This window comes from Heliangelus exortis, chromosome 11 (genome assembly GCF_036169615.1).
Source record: "Heliangelus exortis chromosome 11, bHelExo1.hap1, whole genome shotgun sequence".
Classification (NCBI taxonomy): domain Eukaryota; kingdom Metazoa; phylum Chordata; class Aves; order Apodiformes; family Trochilidae; genus Heliangelus; species Heliangelus exortis.
The window spans coordinates 13,263,629-13,283,911 of record NC_092432.1 but is presented as its reverse complement, the minus strand read 5'-3'; the positions used below and the strand labels follow the sequence as shown (position 1 = coordinate 13,283,911).

Below are 20,283 nucleotides of genomic sequence, written 5' to 3'. Positions count from 1 at the left end.
TCTCTGCCCAGGCTCAGGGCTGACAGCTGTGTTTTCAAATATTGCTTGTTTTGCAGAACAACAGGATGGTGAAATCAAATCTCTGCTGATATAACCTATCTGTTCCATCTCCAGGTGGAGGATGCTTTATCTTACCTTGACCAGGTGAAGCTGCAGTTTGGTAGCCAGCCACAAGTCTACAATGACTTCTTGGATATTATGAAGGAATTTAAATCTCAAAGGTAACAGGCTTGTGTTTGGTCCTCCCTTCCAGGTTAGGAAGAGTGTATGTGGGCATGGGAGCACCGAGCAGGAGCTAGAATCTGTCTTTTGTGTGCAGAGTATCACACTTGTAAAAGCAGTTGTGTGCTTGCTTTTCTGAAGTTAAATGAATCCTTTATTTTATGCCAAATCTCTGCTTCAAGTGGGAGTTTACAAATTCAGCTTTGACAGTTGACTCATCAGGCTGTCAGGTTGCCTGTCCATTAATAATGGTCAGACATGGGACCAGACCTCATAGATATAAAATGCTGTCTGGGCTAATAAAATAATTCTAATTTCATTCTTAAGCTCAGGAGAGTATTTCATAGAATCATAGGAATGGTTTGGCATGGGAGGGACTTTAAAGATCATCTGGTTCCAACCCCCTTGGGTAGGCAGGGACACCTTCCACTAGACCAGGTTGCTCAAGGCCCCATCCAGCCTGGCCTTGAACACTTCCAGGGAGGAAGCAACCACAACTTCCTTGGGCAACCTGTTCCAGTTTTTCCTCACAGGAAAGAATTTTTTCCTAATGTCCAACCTAAGTCTCCCCTCTTCAGTTTTGAAACCATTGCCCCTTGTCCTCTCGCTACACACCTGTGCAAAAAGCCCTACCCCAACTTTCTTGTAGGCCCCTTCAGATATTGGAAGGTCGCTATGAGGTCACCTCAGAGCTTTCTCTTCTCCAGGCTGGACAACCCCAACGTCCTCAGCCTTGTTTCACTGAGAGGTGCTCCATCCCTCTAACATTGTATCTATAGGAATCAGGATTGTGTTGTTCCATGGGTTAGGGGTGACAAGGTGAAAAATCCCTTATCTTAAGGGAAATTCTGGTGTGGAGGGCTTGGTGCACCCCTGAAAGGGACTCTAAGGTTCCTGACATTTTGATGTTGCTCCTTCCTCAGTATTGACACTCCAGGAGTGATCAGCCGCGTATCGCAGCTCTTCAAGGGCCACCCAGATTTGATCATGGGTTTCAACACCTTCTTGCCACCTGGTTACAAGATTGAGGTGCAGACCAATGATATGGTGAACGTGACAACGCCGGGGCAGGTTCACCAGATCCCCACTCATGGCTTGCAGCCCCAGCCACAGCCACAGCCCCAGCATCAGTCACAGCCTTCGGCGCAATCAACCCCAACACCAGCACAGCCAGCGCCTCAGCCACCGCCTGCCAAAATCAGTAAGGTGAGAGGCTTGGGATGACAGACACTGATAACACAGGCATCCTGCTGCCTTGGGGGTGGAGCCAGAGAGAGGAAAAAGAACCTCCACACTGCTTTTTCAAAGTATTTGCAAACCTGCGTGTGTTGTGCTTCTGCTGGATCAGAGTCTCCTTTTCAGACTTTGAGATGTGTCCTGGTAGTTTGGCAATCATTCAGATAAGCCACCTTGAAGGTTTGGAAAAGTCTTGTTGGTTTCAGTGAGGATTTTTGCATATATTCTTCAGAATAACTGAAGTCACAAAAAATTCCCTGTACAACAGAGGGTGTAATAAAGATATTGCTGTGAAAGATAGTCTGTGGTTCCAGATGCCCGGGGCTTTTAGACAGGTGTATTATATGTTTGAAAACAGAATAGGATAATTTTAAGAGGTGTTCAGGGAGCTTATTCTAGGTAAAATTTTCTGTATTTCAGCCTCAAAATGTGGAAAGATTTGTGAGCCTCAGAGAAGGAAAGAATCCCCAAAGTTTCAAGAGTTAATCTCTAAAGTGTGTAACTAGCTAACAGTTGGAGAAGGGGAAAAAAAATAAACAAAAGGGAATACGCAGGTAGAAAGCAGCAGGATTCAAAATGTGGCAATAAGATGATCTCTAGACAAACATTGTCATGACTTGCAACATCCTGTGAAGAAAAACGTGCTAAAAGATTTGCAAAGTTAGGGTGTTGACGAATTAACTTACCTGTACCAGATTTCAAGGCTTTTTGCCAAAGTAGGTGTAAATGCTCTGAGTTAAGAGGTAGCAGTCTCTTTCTCATTACTGTGGGCTGAGTGTTTTTTTCCCCATGGCATCATCCTGCAGAACTGAACTATTTATACTGAAACTTTAACATAAACCTGAGGGACATGATAGATATTGAGGTGTGATCTCACCAGACAGGTGATGTTGTAGGTGAGGATGGCAGGGTCTTGCAATGGGATGGTTCTGGCCATCCTAATGCAGCTACCTACACTGTCAGTAGGGAAGACTGTGTAATAATCATTTTGAAGTTTGGAAGGTGAGAGGAGTTGAGTACTTCCATTTGCATTAAAATGACCAGCCCAAAACTGCTGCTAAATTTTCCTGTGGCTTTTAGGTGCCTTATTTATTGAGTTGAAAATAATTACTGAGAGCCTTACTTGCCTGCTTTTGGCTTTGATGCTGAAACAAATTTTAGATTTCCTTTGCTGTTGCCTTACTTTATGCATCCCAGAATTCTTCACTAGTGTCAAACTAACTTGCAGCATTGGAGCACGCTCTGCCTCTGCGTTTGGCTCTGTGAAATTTGTGAGATTGTGTGTGTGTCTCTTACCAGATTTTGCTCAAAAGCAATTAGTAAGGAAAACCAGCTGTTATTAGCAACAGCCTGAATGGTCTGGGTGTTTGTTGTTCCTGATGAACTGTAGTCTCTACTGGCCCGCTACTTATCTGTTCATTGCTTTGGATAATGGTTTTCTTCTGCCTAATTTACCTGGTTTTGTGCAACCCAAATCTGTAAAATTAAACTTCTTCATTTTGACTCTTAACAGCAGCTGCTAGGAAATGTTCAGCTTATGACAGATACAGTTAAAATTCCCTAGACCTGTGAAGGGATTAATTGTTTAGTAGATGTTTTAAAAGACCAGTCTGCCAAGGAAGTGCAGCAAGTGTCATCCAGGGCCAGTTTATAGGAAGAGGTTGTTTAACTGGATGTGGTAGCAGGAGATTTTGTTCAGTTGTGATATTCCAGCTCAGAGGTATCTCTGCGATGAATCCATGTGGTTCCACCTTTGGCATCAGATGCTGGGTGGTTTCATCTGGATTTGCTCTATATGCAGAATAAAAACGCCCTTATTCCAAACATAGTAGAATCTTCTGGTTCCTAACATGGCTTCTTTTCTTCTTAGCCATCCCAGCTGCAGGCACATACTCCCACCAGCCAGCAAACTCCCCCCATTCCACCATATGCATCACCACGCTCGCCACCGGTCCAACCTCATACGCCTGTGACAATCTCCTTGGGCACCACACCATCCCTGCAGAACAATCAGCCCGTTGAGTTTAATCATGCCATCAACTATGTCAACAAGATCAAGAATCGGTTCCAGGGACAGCCAGACATTTACAAGGCCTTTCTGGAGATCCTCCATACATATCAGGTGAGTGTTAACAATGGAGATTTGGGTGTACATGTCGTTATTTCCCTGTGGGGAAATAATTGTGTCTGTCCAAGGCTTGAATCTCGGCCTTCTGCTGGCCAGCCGAGATGCTGAGACCTCTGGTATTTCATTGTATCAGTGAAGCTTTGTTTTTTTCTGGAATAGTTTGGTTTGTCACTTGAATAGTTCGTGCATCCTTTCTCCTGACACTTCTCCTCTTTCCTGTGACAGAAAGAGCAGCGTAATGCCAAGGAGGCAGGAGGTAACTACACACCGGCTTTGACGGAGCAGGAGGTGTACGCGCAGGTGGCTCGCCTCTTCAAGAACCAGGAGGATCTGCTCTCGGAGTTCGGGCAGTTTCTGCCAGATGCCAACAGCTCTGTGGTGAGTCCTCTTGGAGAGAGAGAGAGTGGAACTGAAATACTTTGTGGAAAGCCGTTTGTGTGCGTAGCCGGAGTTCAGAAAATTTGCTTTTGCTGTTTGTTTCTTGGGGTTTTTTTGGAGTGATCTTTCACTGAGTGTGGGCATGTGGTCAGGGTGACAGACTGTTTTCTGGCCACATCTTGTCTTCTAGACACAATCCCTTTGCCTAAAAGTGTTATTCTAAGACAGCAGTAAAATACATTGGTCATCTAGAGCTAGGAGGCGCAGGCTTAAGTTTTTTTGCCTGCACACGTGGAACTCAGCTCTAATGATCTTATGGGTTTGTCTCTAAATAAGCTGTTAAGTAAGACAACTGCAGAGAAAGTGGAATCGGTAAGAAATGATCACGGTGGCACGGTGAAGAAGCCACAGCTCAACAACAAACAGCAAAGACCCAACCAGAATGGCTGTCAGATCCGACGGCACTCGGGGACTGGAGCAACCCCTCCGGTGAAGGTAAGAGCTTGTGCTGCTCGGTCCACAGCCCTGGTTTGTGCAGGAGGCAGTGGTGGACTGGGATGCATTTTACAAGTCTGTGCTGTTTCTTGCAGCACAGGCTGCAGCTTGAGAATGTGGCAACTGATGCTTGCCCTTAAAGGAGGTGTTCTTTTTTCTAAGTGTAAGGCTTTGCCTCTGATTATCACAAGCTGGTGGTGTTACCTGTACCTGTAGGTGGTAATAGTTACTTTACTGGCTTGGAAGGATTAAGTCTCTAAAATTGCTAAACAAATTTGTCCAACATTTGTTGTGATGTTTTTAAGGCACGTGGGAAGATAAGCTGAGGGCCGGATAAAGGTGTGCCTGAAAGCTTTGTTGTAGTGGAACTCGGAGCAGATGTGGTGAAATCATGTTTGCTCATCTTTCCTGTACTAAACCTCATCATAACAATGACGAATTATTATTCTCTTGGCAGAGTTTGCCCTTTCAAAATGACGCAGGGTTTGAGAGAGTGAGGCTTTATAGTGTAATAAAAATTGTCCTGTGGCCAGGTGGCTTAGTGTTCATGTGTTGAGGGTACGTTTGCTTGTTTTATTTGAAGGTGGTGTATCTTGCTTTGTGCTGAAAAGCATTGGCACACATAGTTGTGTCATTTAAATCCAGTGATTTACTTCCCCTTCTGCCCTTTCTTCTCTTCCAGTAAAAGGCAGCAAAATAAACCAGATTTTAAAGGCAGTCTTTTGGCCTTTCCGAGGATGTAGATTCTGGTGTTTGTATGGGAAAAGAAAAGATCTTGCAGCAGAATGTGAGAGAGAAGAAGAAATATTACAGTTTTAGTGAGGTGTAAGACTTTAAAGTATTGGGTGATCGATAGGAAAAAAAAAAAAAACAGATTTAATTTGATAATTTTGCAGACTGGTTAGAAAAATGAGATAAGTCATAGCTGCCTGTTTCAATCAACTAGTTACAGAAAAGGATGCAACAGTATATTAAAAATATTTGAATTTCTGTGTTATTCTTCAGTAGTTTTAATTTGTGGTGCACACTTTAGTGCAAGTGTGCTTCCAAAAAAGCCACCTTTCTTTTATTGGAAAGCAAATGGGCCAGGAAGCTGAAACCCTTGAGTGATACAACAACTCGCTCCACTGAACAGCCCTTTTTTTTTCTTGCCTTTCTCTTTTTTTGTTAACAGAAGAAACCGAAGCTGCTTGGTTTGAAAGACCAGTCTTTGGCAGAAGCCAGCAAACATGGTGTGGGGACCGAATCTCTCTTCTTTGAGAAGGTGAGAAGGGAGACTCAGAGAAAGCCATAACATGTCAGTGATTTATGTTCTTAATGTGTATACACGGGATTTTTATCACAGTGAAGTGTGTGATCTGTATAGCACCCTGATAACAGCCATCGACTTCACCTCAGATGTCTCCCTGCAACCTCTAAAATCAGGTCCATTGTGGTTCTTTTAGAAAGGCTGCTGATCTCTACATGGATATTTGTGTCTTTTCCCCTCCAGCTTTTTACCCACTGCACATGCAGCCTATTTGCAGGAAGGGGAGTTTTTTCCCCTAATGCACACTCCACATTTTCCCCTCCATTATGAAACCCCCATCCCAACAGCTGATGAGCACGGTGTGTCTCGCTGTGTTGGCACAGCCCCAGCCAGCTGCCTGCAGTGTTGGGAGCTCAGTTTACAAAGCAGCTGATACATGGCAGTGTTGGTTTTTGTTTTCTTTTCTTTTCTTTTGTTTTTTTGGCTGAGAGACAAATCTAATTAATAGCACTGTTGTTACCTGTTGCTGGTTTACCACACTGAACAAATGAAGGATCTGTGAGATGTTTCCAAGTGGTACCTCAGTGTCTTCTCTAAGGCGTCCATACATTTCCTTATAGCTCAGGTTGGGAGTATATTATGAATGTAAACAAGCCTTTTGAGTAATATTCATGTGTTGATGGAAACCTTGGTTGCTCCCTGATGATGTGGTGCGTTTTGCAGTGGGCTGTAGACCAGCTAATGATAACTGGAAACCAATCTATTGCTTAGAGGATGTGTAGGTGTTAACATGAGTAAACCTAGAAATCCCTGCTGTAGAATTACAACCATAATGACGAATATCTTAATGATGATGCATCTCTGTCTGAGGCAGAGATGCTAACTGTTCTCCTGGGAAAGGTAATGGTGTCGGGATGAACTGTTTGGTTTCCTTGTGTTGTGATGATAAGGATTACAGGAGCTGGTTTATCTGTGACAACCCAAGCTGGAACACAGGCAGAAGCTGGAGTGGTATCACCCATGGCATGGGTCTCTTGGCCCTGCCTCTCCCTTGCAATATTCTCCCCTGTTTAAAGGCAACCTGGGTGGGTTTGTGGTGCTGCAGTTATGACTGGCATTGTCCACAATTCCAGTGTTTTGTAATCCAGCTGCTAGGGTGTTCTTTGAGGGATTTCAGTCTTCACTTCCAAATCCTTTCTTCAGAGTAATGCAGTGGGTGCTGATGTTCAGGGCATGCCTGCTATGGAGATGACTCCTGTCTGTGTTTGTCTGGCCCCATGTACTGGACATGCTACCCTCTCTTCAGCTCCCTTAAAGATTTCCATTCTTATTCCACTCTGGGTGGATTGGTGGGACGCACAGTGTTAAATCCAGGTCTCTTGGATGGTGGTAGCACACACAGCTTGATCTCACCCTGACAGCAGCTCTTCTCCTCTTTTCTTCTCTCTCAGGTCCGCAAAGCTCTGCGCAGCACAGAAGCATATGAAAACTTCCTTCGCTGCTTGGTTATTTTCAACCAGGAGGTCATCTCCCGGGCTGAGCTTGTGCAGCTGGTTTCTCCATTCCTGGGGTAAGTGGAGCCCATTTCCTTACGTGAGGTGAGAAGTTTTTTGCTGTTGGAAAGCCAGGAAAGGAAGCGCTGACCCATGTGGGTGTTCAGGGGCAGTCAGCTCAGGTGGTTGTGTGGCACAGAAGAGGAGGAACAGCACTGCTCCAGGAGCCAGGCAGTGGGTGGTTTCTTGGGCCGCAAAGTACACCTGAGATGGAGTCCCCCCTGTGCTGCCCATTTCCTCCACTGCTGGGTGGTGTGTCTTTTGTCTGGATAGCCTGCCACTGTTTAATTGTCTCCCCACTGAATGATTGCATGAGTTGCTTTTACAGCAGTGCAGTCTCTGGCATCTCTGAGATAGAAGATCTTCAGTGCACAGCAATACTGTGCACGTGCCATGTGCTTCAGACTTGAAGACTTCTCATTTTTAGAGCAGGACAAAGCATACTGCTTCAGTTTCCCTTACAACTTCACGCTCTTCTGCTCTACCCTTGTCTCCCCCTTCTCTGAGAGGAGGTGAGAAAAAAGATTCCTGGCTGTGTCTTGGCAGGCAGGCAGCGTTTCCTGCGCTGCTTCCTTTTTCAGAAGAGCAAACACGATTATTTAGCAGCCTGTGGTTGCAGTCTCTTGCTCTGGAATCATGAATTATTTCACTTGAGAAAAGATGGACTGTCTTAATTACAAAGGAAATGTCCATGAGAAAAAGAGTGCTGATATAAACTCACTGAAGTTTCCAAAATGCGTAAACCAGCTGAATTCTGTCGTGAAGCCAAAAATTATAAGGAATACTATAGTTTAAATACGAATTATGAGTTCCATAATTGCTGGTAGTGTACAGAACAATTCTATTAAATAAGCTAAAACCAACTGATACCCTCTCATCAACTTTAGGCAGAAGGATTAATGTTCCTTTTTCCTATGAACTGAGTTCTGGTTCCAAGGCAGAAGGCAGTAGCAACGTAAATTGGGTTCAGGACCCCATTACCCCTGCTGTTGTGCAAAGAAACTGCCCCAAGGAGCACCCACTCTCTCCACAGGTCCACTGGAATCAGTCAGGCATCAGTAGGATGCTGCCTTTAGCTTGGAAAGTTGAGATATTTGACAAAAAAATTCTGGATTTTTCCTGTCTTCTATTTGTGGTCCTGGTTGTAAGGGTAAATATGTGTATTAGGAAAGGTGTCATACAGTTTTCTTACTCAAGTTGGACATTACCTTCTGTCACATAATGAAAAAACAGTAAATGAACAGTGAATCAATTTGTCTCAGTAACGGGTTCAGTTCCTCATATTACTGGAGCTTTGCATGAGATAAGAGGGACTGAACAGATGAAGTATTTTAGACTAATAAATTCTATTGAAAACTTTTCTCTACAAGCAACTGAACTTGGGCCTGGCAGGCAAAGGCTTCTTCATAATTTATGCTGGTCAGTGTAGTCTGTAGTGCTGCTCAGCATTGAATCCTTTTGCTGTGTAGTTACAGATTTGCTTTTTTATTTCTTGCTGCTTTTGGAAAGGAAAAGTCTGTTTTAAGGTGAAGAACACTGGCAGACAACTGGTGATCTGTCCTGGGCTTATTACCAGGATGGTTTGGGGGACCTGATGTGACCTCGTGTCGGGTGCTGCCCCTGCAGTGAAAGCTTTGAGCTGTTGCTCCTTGTCCCATGGGGCATGTGGAGGATGTATCAGTTCTTGTCTGTGTATCCTTGGCAATACCAGGGAATCATCCTAAAGCACCTTAGTTGCACTGGGAGAGCAAACCATCACCTGATGGACAAACAAGTACTGGCCTGCTGTTTGATGAGGCTCTCTGGAAGTGGGCTTGAGCAGAGAGGGTCCTCCCTCACCAGACTGGTAATTCAGAGGGCAATCTTGGTCATGGGCTGGCTGTAGCAATCATCTGTAGTCTCAGCATCACAGCTTGGCACCACTTGATTTCTGCCTACCTAGCTGATCACTTCCTTCATTTTATTTTTAGGAAATTCCCAGAATTGTTCACTTGGTTTAAAAACTTTCTGGGGTATAAAGAGTCTGTTCACATGGAGACGTATCCGAAGGAACGGGCTACCGAGGGGATTGCCATGGAGATAGACTATGCCTCCTGTAAAAGGCTGGGCTCCAGCTACCGAGCCTTACCCAAGAGCTACCAGCAACCTAAGTGCACAGGGAGGACTCCCCTGTGTAAAGAGGTAAGATACTCTGGGATGGGAATTGCCTGGCAGAGGAAGCCTATTCCCAGCCTTCTTGGAGGGCTGGAGCAAGGCCAAGCAGAACAGAACAGGATGGGGAATTTATTTTGTATCCCTGCGCTAGGGATGTCAGGGCACATCTGCTCTGCAACAGCTCAGCTGTGCTGCTGCCTGCACCCCAGAACCAGTGCTGGGCTTGGAACTGGGCCAGGCAGCTGCCAGCTGAGCATGGCTCCAGCACTGAGCATGGATCCAGTGCTGAGCCATGCTGCTCCCCCACCCAGGTGTACATGGACACACCACCCTGGCTCCAGATCACAGCAGGACGTGCTGGAGCCTGAGGTGAGCACACCCTGAGGTGTTCCTCGTGGCACTCAGCACTCCTGCAAATGGCTGGATTGTGTCCAGAAGCCATGGCATGGGGCGAGGCATCAGTCTAGGAATGGGTTATGCTGGAAGCTGGCTGGGAGATGCCAACACCCACATGGCTTTGGTCGTTGGCATTGGCTCTTCTCCAGTGGTGCCTGGGAAAGGATTACAGGAAGGTGCTGGGAAGCAGCTGGGAAAAAAAACCCACCACCAAGTAGTTGTGATGTTTAACTACTTAAATCAAATGTAAGGGTATTAGATAGGAATAGTGGTTTAGTTAGTATAGTGTGTGTGTGTGAAAAGAAAGTTAAGATTACAAACTTAAACATTCTTAGCAGGAAATGACACAACTAGTTTTCTGGATGGTCTTAATGTGATTTGGGGGATCTTTGCAAGGCAGTGTGTAATTAAAAATTATTGCCACCTTTTTAACCAAACTCCCACTTGGTCTGCTTTCAGAGGTGACTTTAGTCCTATCTTAAAATAAAATCACATTTTATGTATATAGATTCACCCAGATAGGCTTCACATGCTTCTTTCTTTCTACCTGACATGTGAAGACGACCCCTCTCTTGAGGGAAATCAGGTCCCTACAGGGACCCAGCCCTCTTGGGTGAGAGGCAAAGCTGGTCTCCTGACCAACTGCAGGATCAGATGTACTCCTTGAGTCCTTTATTGTGTTGTCATGACCTCTTGATCAAAGTGGCAATGGTACTGGCTGATCCTGTTTCTTCACTGGTGTTGAAGGAAATGTTTTGGAGGTGAGTGAGCACGACTCTTGCTGAAGACCAGTTAATAAACATGTTGATTAGGAGCATTCAGTGTAGGAGAGGACAATCCCAGAAGTCCTTCCCTGAATGAATTGTAGTCAGCAGTTGCATCTGCACCAAATTGTAAGGAGATCACTGCTTGGGAACATCACAGGTTTTGTGTCCTTACACTCCCTTGGAGATGAGAAGGAAAAATGCAGGTGACCAAGTCACACAGTTCCCAGTGGCAATGGGTGATCAGCTGAAGTGATGGCAAGGCAGCAAAACCAACCTGGCCAAGAGGCAAATGCAGTTTTTTTTAAGTCCTGACGTGTATCTGAGAAGTGTTTTCTGTTCATACGGTTACAAATTTTTCTCCTGCGAGACTCTGATGACTCAGTTGATCTGGCTTCAGGTTTATGACAACTGGGCCTGGCTTTCCAGTCTGCCTGCCAAAACTCCTTATTTCTTTGCCTTTGGCCTCTGAGGTTTTGTTGAATGTTCTGTACCTGGTTTTGGAGGTGGTGAAAGCTTCAGGTACTGAGCTGCTTTGTCAGGGAAGGTATGGATTTATATTCCTAATTAGCCTGTTTGGGGGTAGAAACCAGGCAGTGTCTAACAGCTGTGTCTGACATGGTGACCACCCTGTGTTGGTGACAATGAATCACACAACACACAATGATCCAGCTGGTTGCAGCTTACTGATCCAAAGTAACAGAAAAACTCCTTTCACCTTTCTGTTTCTCTTCCCTTGCAACTTTTTTACTCACAGCTCCAGCTAAGGAATTTTTCAGGCTGCCTGGGCATTTCAATTCTGGCTGTTTGGGTTCTGTCATGGACGCTGTGGGGTCTTGGCTTTGGAATGAACACACAGTTTTGCAACTGGGAAATGAGAAGACTGGGCTCAGAGGTGGCTGAGCGTGACCCCTTGGCAAGATTGACTGTGACTCTTGTCTCCTCCTGTCTCCCCCAAAGGTTTTGAATGACACCTGGGTCTCCTTCCCATCTTGGTCTGAAGACTCCACATTTGTGAGCTCCAAGAAGACACAATATGAAGAGCACATCTACAGGTGTGAGGATGAGCGTTTCGAGGTAAATTGCATTTCCTTGATTCATGTCTTGGAAAGCTTGGGGTTCCTTGAACAGTTAATGAACTCAGTATAATTATGCCTTTAATACTGCTTCTCAAAATCTGCTTTTGTTACGTCTGGCACCTTTTAATTTTTTTAAATCTTTTATTCAAAAGTTCGTGTTCTCTTAAAGCAAGAAGCAGTAGCTGCATACCCACCTCTCACTTCAAGCTACTGTCCCTGCCCCTGTCTTTTTGTGCAGAGCTCTTTGTTCACACCTCTCTGGATGAAATTGCTCAATGACCAGCATATAATCGATGCATCTTCTCTGTTCTTGCTACACAGGAGAACATGCATTCCCCTGTAATAATCTGAAAAGCAATCCATTCGGGATGTTAAATGATAGATGTCTTGACTTGAAGTGGAAGTTAGCTTGGCAATTACCTGAACACACTTGGATTTGGCACATCCTTTTGTAGAGGAACTGTCAATTGTGTGCTGTTCCCAGGCGGAAAATGTAATTTCTCAACAGTATCATTCCGGTAGCCTTTAAATTCTTACGCAGTGTTATCTAGGTGGCAGATAAAATATAATTGGGTTATTTTAGAGCAGCTGAATGTGAAAACCACTGCCTGAGCACACCTTGTTAAACATGCGTGGCTTCTCGTTTCATGTCGCTTAAATGTGAGCTTTTGTGAAGTATCGTGTTTTATCTATTCAGCGGTGGCTAATGCACCTTTCCCTTCAGCTGGATGTTGTCTTGGAGACCAACCTGGCAACCATCCGCGTCCTTGAGGCAATCCAAAAGAAACTGTCGCGTTTGTCTGCTGAGGAGCAGGCGAAATTCCGGCTGGACAACACCCTGGGTGGCACTTCGGAGGTGATCCACCGCAAAGCTCTCCAGAGGATATACGCTGACAAAGCCGCCGACATCATCGATGGACTTCGGAAGAACCCGTCCGTGGCTGTTCCCATTGTTCTGAAAAGGTACGGATAGCTCAAGCACCATGCCCCAGGGGCTCTGCCAAAGGGTAGGGCACCATGCACCGTGCAGGTTTGTGTAAAAGTAGCTCATTTCTGCCCCTAAAGGGTGTGACCTCCGTGAGGCTGTGAATTAAGGAATGCATTTCTTGTGCTGGTCAGTAGTAATCACCTAGGAAGAGGGGATCATCCTTCTGAACCAAAAGCCTTACATTCAGCTGGAGGCAGGTGGAGCTTTTGTTGTCTCCTCTTAAAACTTGTTTCTTCCCCAGCATCATGTATAATATGAGGAAACTGTCGGTACTGTGTGGATTGTCTCAGGACTAAATTTGATCCCTTTCCTAATCCCGTGGCTGGACATGACCGTGGGCTCAGATTTAGGTGGATTTGCTACCCTCAGATTCCCAGTCTGGTTTCTGTTGTCAGTCTCCCCTTCCTTAGTCAAGAAAAGGGAGCAGATGATGCAGGTCCACAGGTAAGCTCGCGGAGATGTGTAGGCAGCAGATACTGTTCCCCAGCCACTTGTAATCTGTGTGGGACTGTTGGTCCTTTGTCTCAGGGCTCTGAGAGGTGTTACTTAGCCATGAAAGAAGGCCGGAGGGGTTTGTTCAGAAGAGTGTGTGCAGGGTCATCCTCCTGTAAAGCATAACTGTTGTGGCTTTCATTTATGCCCCTTTCATAAGGAGTTCAGGTCTTCTCAACGCTGTCTAGGAAGCACATGCTTTCCTAATAGACACAGAGGTCCCACACTGGGCATCTTCCCTCACCCTTGTTTTCTTGATCCAAGGTTAAAGATGAAAGAGGAAGAGTGGCGAGAAGCCCAGAGAGGATTTAACAAAGTCTGGCGAGAGCAGAATGAGAAGTATTACCTGAAGTCTTTGGACCACCAGGGCATCAACTTCAAGCAGAATGATACCAAGGTCCTGAGGTCAAAGAGTCTCCTCAACGAGATTGAAAGCATCTATGATGAGGTACAATGGTCACCAATAGTTTCTTTCCCTCAAACTTAGGTTCTTTGCAAATGTGGTTTCAGTTCCTTTTCCTCAGGATTCCTGTTCCTCCTGTTCTGCCCGCTGAGAGCAGAAGTCTGTGCCACTGGCAGAGCTTTCTGAAAGCATCTGTGGTGGAGAGAGATGTCTGGGCCTAATTTTTGTGCCTTCTCTCTCATTTATAGAGGCAAGAGCAGGCTTCAGAAGACAATGCTGGAGTCCCCACAGGCCCACACCTCTCGCTAGCCTATGAAGACAAGCAGATCCTGGAAGATGCTGCCTCTCTCATCATCCACCATGTGAAGCGGCAGACAGGAATCCAGAAAGAGGACAAATACAAAATCAAGCAGATCATGTATCACTTCATTCCAGACCTCCTGTTCGCTCAGCGGGGTGAACTCTCGGATGTGGAAGAGGAGGAAGAAGAGGAAATGGATGTGGATGAAGCTACCGGGGCTGCGAAAAAGCACAATGGTGTCGGGGGCAGTCCTCCCAAAACCAAGCTGATGTTCAACAACACAACGGCCCAGAAGCTGCGGGGCATGGATGAGGTCTACAACCTCTTCTACGTGAACAGCAACTGGTACATCTTCATGAGGCTGCATCAGATCCTCTGCTTGCGGCTGCTGAGGATCTGCACCCAGGCTGAGCGGCAGATCGAAGAGGAGACGCGGGAAAGGGAGTGGGAGAGGGAAGTGCTGGGCATAAAGAGAGACAAAAGTGACAGTCCTGCCATCCAGCTGCGGCTGAAGGAGCCCAGTGAGTGACTGCTGCTGGGGGGGGAGGCTGGAGAGGGAAGATACTTGTGTTCCTAGCGGTCTCTTCAGGCATGTTACAGCTGTGACCCTTTAGGATGGGGACATCTTTTGTTGTCCCTGGGCAGCACTGAATTAAGGGAGGAGATGGGGAGGTGTTGGGTGTGTGGGACTTGGACAGCAGAAGGGTAACAAGCAGCAGTTATTTCATAAGAACATTCATTTTACACTTGCTTATCTAAGGTATCCTTGAGATCTTAAACTAAAACTTTCTTAAAAAGTCTTTCCAAAATAACAAGCTTATGGAGGAGGCCAGAGCTAGAAAGTGAGAGATTATGAAACTACCGGTGGCCTCCAAAGGACTCATTTAAATGCCTATAAAAGAGAAATTTATTATAGTAATTCTTAAGCTTTAATGGGTGGCTTGAGGACCAGAACTCAAAGCGCCCTTCCTTGGGGTGGTGCCTTCATCTCCCTCCCCTTCTCCCTCATTGCAGTGGACATTGATGTTGAGGATTATTACCCGGCCTTCCTGGACATGGTGCGCAACCTCCTGGATGGGAACATGGACTCGTCGCAGTACGAGGATTCCCTGCGTGAGATGTTCACCATTCACGCCTACATTGCCTTCACCATGGACAAGCTGATCCAGAGCATCGTCAGACAGGTGACTGCTGGCATTGCCTGGGGGGCAGGTGGGCTGAGGAAGGAGCCAGGTTGTTTGCCCAGGACTGCACTGGAAGGGGGGTTGTACATCCAAGTGGGGAATTTCAGAGATAAGAGGGGAAATTCTGTGTGTTTTTAACCCAGCTCTAGCACTGATGTGAGGAGATATGATAACAAGTGATTTCTGGTGTATTTCAGTTGTTGAGAATATCCTCTCTCAACACAGAGTTCCCCATTTGTTTTCCAGAAGTTTTAAGATAGAAGTATTCCATTTCAAAGTGTCTCCAGACTCATTTTGCTTTAACTTTGGGAAAAAAAAAAAATTAAATGGCACTCAAGTAACTTCTTTTCGCCAGTGTTGTAGGAGCAGCGCATGCCTTTTCTAAGAAGCTTTGTCTCTTTCATCTGCCCGTTTGAGTAGCTCCTTTTGGCTGTTAAACTCTAGCCCTTTTTATTGGGCTCATAAGAAGAAAGTGTGACCAAGGGAAAAATTCTTTTTTGTACCATAAAGAACAAAAACTGACAAAAGAGGCTGGGAATGGGAAGGCTTCCATTCAGAAGGGTAGAGCTGCTTTTCAGAAGTGCTGTACTTCAGTCCAGAGATTAACTGATTGAAAAGACAGCGGAGCCACTCTTGATTTTTAAACTTGTACAAAATAAGGATTTGATACTACATTTCCCACCCCTCTCCTCAGACACAGCAGCAGCCAGCCCCTTGCTCTGGAAGGGATGGAGCATGTCACAGTTCTGTAGCTCCTCCTCCATTGCTGCTGATCAGGCTGTTCCCTGCCCAGAGGATTTTTCTGAGTAGTTGTACTTTGCCACCTGCTAATTTTTTTTAAAGATAAGGCAGAGTTGTTTCTATATTGCAGAAGACACTGTCTGCATCTGGAAGAAGCTACTAAAAATGTAGCCTTAAACTCGTGCTTTTTCAGCCCTTTTTTTTTTTTTCTTTCTTGGCTTAAGCCCATGATTCAATCTTTGTTTCTTTCTGTTCTTTGTTGATGTGTGTGTGTAGCAGACTCCGTGAGGAACACTTTCCCTGTGTTCTTTTTTGCAGCTTCAGCACATAGTGAGTGATGAGATCTGTGTGCAGGTGACAGACCTCTACCTGTCAGAGAACAACAATGGGGCAACAGGAGGTCTGCTGGCTTCCCAGTCTTCTCGTACCCTTCTGGAGGCCGCCTACCAGCGCAAAGCTGAGCAGCTCATGTCCGAGGAGAACTGCTTCAAGGTACAGCCAGGCAGCAAACCATGCAAACAGTGAGGGGGCTGCCTTGTAAGCAGGGAGAGGCACCAGTCCTTTGAAAAAAGAATCCTTGCACCCAAGAGCTCCCTGAGGGCTTTCTGTGCTCTGAAACTGGAAATTTTTGGTCCCTGTATCCCCAACTTTTGGCACATAGATTAATACTTCTGTAAGCACCTCTTAGAAATGAGATTTCAAGGAGAAATAGATTTCCTGTAACAGCAATGAATATCCCTTGTGCTCCACAGCATCTTTGGGTCGTATCACATTGGCTGTTCTGCTGTCACCACTTTTTAATTTTCTGTCCCAAGTGCTCCCATTTCTCTTGTGTCTCAAACTTTGTCGACTGGGGGGACATCTTCTACTACTGACTGGATACGAAGTCACTGCTGATATTGCTAAATAAACCTAGTGCCCTGCCCTCATCAGATCCATGCCTGAAGTGCAGGAAATGCCCTTTCTGAGCAAGTAAAGTACTTTGGATAAAAGCCTGTATTCATCATCTCTCTTCTCTTGCACTCAAATTTCTTCTGGAGAGCTCATGGAAGATTCACACCACTCCAGAAACAACAACAAAAAGATTTTTTTTTCAAAAATCTTTAAAACTTTCCTGTTCCTCATTGTACTGTTTGGCTGGTGTTTTCCCTTTGCTATCTGGCATGCAGGAAGCACAGCTTTTTTTCCTTAAAACTATGCCAGTTTGGTTCATCCTCCCTCTGCCCCACGTAGAAGTGGAGGAGTTTTTTTTCCTGTTTGAATCTTCTCACTGAAGTCCTTCCTGCCTTTTCTTTACAGCTGATGTTCATTCAGAGCAGAGGTCAAGTTCAGTTAACTATTGAACTGCTGGACACAGAAGAGGAGAACTCTGATGACCCTGTAGAAGCAGAGGTAAGAGCAGCTTGTCCAGAGAGCTCAAAAATGCGCTGGACGAGGGTGTCCAGTTGACTTTTGCTGGGGGGGAAGCAATAAAGAAGCAATTGAGGAAACACCATAAAGCTTTCAGTGAAACTGAACAGGCAAATCCCTCTTGGCTTATTCTGTATTAGAAACCCCTCAAAACCATATAGAGAAATGCTGCACCTGCTTTTGGGGAGGAAGATACGTGGAGCCTTCAAAGGTGACCATGTATTCATCTGTATAACTTCCAGCTTAGCCTCCTTAGTTGTCCCACGTTGTCTGGTGGGAAGGCAGTGGCTGATGTTTTCTCTCTGCTCTCTTCCAGCGCTGGTCAGACTACGTGGAGCGGTACGTCAACTCCGATTCTACCTCCCCTGAGCTCCGGGAGCACCTAGCCCAGAAACCTGTCTTCCTGCCGAGGTGAGAGTCTGTGCCCTGAACCCTATCTGATGGGCTGTACCTGGCATAGAGGGCAGAGCCACTGCGCTCCTTCACGCTGCTGTCTTGAAATCATTTCCCCCAGCAGCGTGGTGTAGAGTCATACTAAAAGCCTGGTCCACCCCAGGCTCTTTCTCCCCAGTGACTGAGAGATGGCATGGTGGAGGAGAGGGCTGGGGACTCGCTGGGTTGGTGTTTCAGCAGTCCTGCCTTGGCTACCCTCTACCTGAAAACAGTGGGTGCCACCTCAGGGCTTTTCATGAGTGTGAAGTTGATCGCACAATAATTTCAGAAATACGATCAACCCAGTGGGCTGGCTTGTTGTAGGGGTCTGAGAGCCTGAGTGACTGCAATGGGCAGTTGTGCTCCAAGCTGTTTGCCAGGCTTTGAGGGGCCAGCACAGACCCACCAGCTACACCCAGCCTACTACTGCTAGAAGGGTGAGCACTAATTCCAAGAGGGTTTCTCTTTTGCAGGAATCTGAGGCGGATCCGTAAGTGTCAGCGTGGTCGGGAACAGCAGGAGAAGGAAGGGAAGGAAGGAAACAGTAAGAAGTCCATGGAGAACGTGGAGAGCTTGGACAAACTGGAGTGTAAATTCAAATTGAACTCCTATAAGATGGTGTACGTGATCAAATCGGAGGATTACATGTACAGGAGGACCGCTCTGCTGCGAGCTCAGCAGGTAGGATTGAGCAGAAGGACTGGGCTGTGCAAAACAAGTAGTAAAATATGTATAAGTTTAACTCTTGAAGTTCAGTTCTGTTTGCTGTTTTTAGTTATTATTGTAGCCATGGCCCTCAAGCCATGGCTTTAAACCATCTCTCCTGAATTTTACCTTCCTTAAGCAGATGGTCTTACTGAACATGTGTGCTCAGTTGTTCTTCTCCTGATGCTTCTGTTAGTCCAGTGGCTCTCAAACCTTTTAGACCTGACCTTGTTCTCCCATTTTCCATAGCAGTTGGGTCCCCTGATGTAAAGCATGTTGAACTTGCTCTGTCCTGGGCTCCTGCGGGATGTACTGCGTCCCCGGTCTGAGAGCTGCTGTATCAAAGCAAAGAGAAAAAACCTTTTGGTATTTGAGTTTGTTTTGCCACTGTCATTGCCTCACAGAGGAGGCCTGGGGGCCATTATCAGTTTTAACTCTTCTTAATGAGGGGTGGGGGCTGCGTTATAATTTCCCCGGGGCCCTTGATTTCCCCCTGGTTGTGTCAACCAGCAGCCAAGCTTTGCATAATGCTGCAGTCTGGGGGCTGAACTGCCTTTTTTCTAACACCTTTTCCCCTTTCTGTAGTCCCATGAAAGAGTGAGCAAGCGGCTGCACCAGCGGTTCCAGGCCTGGGTGGACAAATGGACCAAGGAGCACGTGCCCCGTGAAATGGCAGCCGAGACAAGCAAGTGGCTAATGGGCGAAGGGTTGGAGGGCTTGGTGCCCTGCACCACCACCTGTGACACAGAGACCCTGCACTTTGTCAGCATTAACAAGTACCGTGTCAAATACGGCACAATATTCAAGACACCGTAAAGCTCCCTGGGGCGAGGGAAGAGCCCGGGAGACGTGTGTGTGTGTGCGCGCATCGAGGAAAGGAGGAGGATGCCTTCCTCCCCTCACTGTGTATCTCCGTAACATGGCCACTTGACTAGTGCGTGGCTGGTACAACCTGTCACCAGCAGGATTCCCTGCTGGGACACGGATCTCCGCTGGGACTGCGGGCCACCGGCCCTTGGACTTGGGCATGAGTCCCCAGAGGGCGGCAAGGCCCATTCTCTGAACTGAGCCATCCCAGAGAAACACAACGAGCTCATACACACCAGCAGTGTTGAGGCTTTTGACTCCCCAGAGGCCCCTGAGAAGTGAGGGAAGAGAACCGGGATCTCTCCACCACCGGACCGCTTGGATGTGTCCCGAAATCCCCAGGTGCCTGTTGCCACTGGATTCTCCTCCTGTTGCAGGTCCGTGGGGCAGCCCCATGGAGCAGACCCTGGGCTCCTCTGCCTCCCTCTCCTCCCTCCCAGGCTGGACTTGCCCTGGGCAGATCGGTCTGTCCTTTCTAGTGCCAGTGGAACTGTTTGGTTGGTTGGTTTTTTTGTTTTGGTTTGGTTTTTTGGATTTTTTGTACCTGCTTGTTTACTAGTCTCTCCTAGTGCCATGCACCAGCTTTTCACACATGTCCGTACACACACACAACAGAGAACAACACGATTTTAACGTTCCCCTCCTTTTTTTTTGTAAATAAATGTACAAATTGTCAATTTTGGGGTTTTTTTTTCGTTTTGGGCTTTTTTTGTTTTGGTTTGGTTTTTGTTTTGTTTTGTTTTTTAATTAAAAGAAGTATGCTTGATGTGCTAGCATAACTGTACTAGCTTCTTGTGTACCATAGTACCAGGTGGCTTGAGAATTAGTACCGGCAGACAGACCGATGGAGACATTTATTACACTTTTTACCAAAGGGAGTTATCATTGTAGTGCTTTTGTGTGGAAACTTTTTTCTCCTTTTTTTGTAAATAAAAGATAATGTCTTTGTTCTTAACTGGAGGAAGACGCTCGCTCACCCACAGCCCTGTTCCTGGTCCGAGAGGCAGCGTGCAGTTTGTGGGGTGTCGAAGGGGAGGGCGGGGGGGGTGCATCTGACCATTTTATATGATTTGCTTCACAATCTGAGAGGAAAAAGCAGAGGCAGC

At 46.2% G+C, this 20,283-nt stretch overlaps 1 protein-coding gene across 2 annotated transcripts in view; it reads left to right on the top strand.

Moving 5' to 3' along the window:
- Positions 1-20,132, top strand: part of SIN3A (SIN3 transcription regulator family member A) — a 30,069-nt gene extending 9,937 nt beyond the window's left edge. For both annotated transcript variants that reach the window (XM_071754707.1, XM_071754708.1), the window contains exons 4-21: positions 115-221; positions 1,146-1,428; positions 3,329-3,580; positions 3,812-3,964; positions 4,301-4,459; positions 5,634-5,723; positions 7,160-7,278; positions 9,232-9,442; positions 11,536-11,652; positions 12,379-12,617; positions 13,399-13,582; positions 13,786-14,359; positions 14,853-15,022; positions 16,082-16,255; positions 17,063-17,155; positions 17,490-17,584; positions 18,079-18,286; positions 18,896-20,132. In XM_071754707.1, coding sequence (XP_071610808.1) covers positions 115-221; positions 1,146-1,428; positions 3,329-3,580; positions 3,812-3,964; positions 4,301-4,459; positions 5,634-5,723; positions 7,160-7,278; positions 9,232-9,442; positions 11,536-11,652; positions 12,379-12,617; positions 13,399-13,582; positions 13,786-14,359; positions 14,853-15,022; positions 16,082-16,255; positions 17,063-17,155; positions 17,490-17,584; positions 18,079-18,286; positions 18,896-19,126 — 3,459 coding nt within the window. In that variant the 3' untranslated portion in view covers positions 19,127-20,132. The remainder of the gene's footprint in view (positions 1-114; positions 222-1,145; positions 1,429-3,328; positions 3,581-3,811; positions 3,965-4,300; positions 4,460-5,633; positions 5,724-7,159; positions 7,279-9,231; positions 9,443-11,535; positions 11,653-12,378; positions 12,618-13,398; positions 13,583-13,785; positions 14,360-14,852; positions 15,023-16,081; positions 16,256-17,062; positions 17,156-17,489; positions 17,585-18,078; positions 18,287-18,895) is intronic.
- The last annotated feature ends 151 nt before the right edge of the window (positions 20,133-20,283 follow it).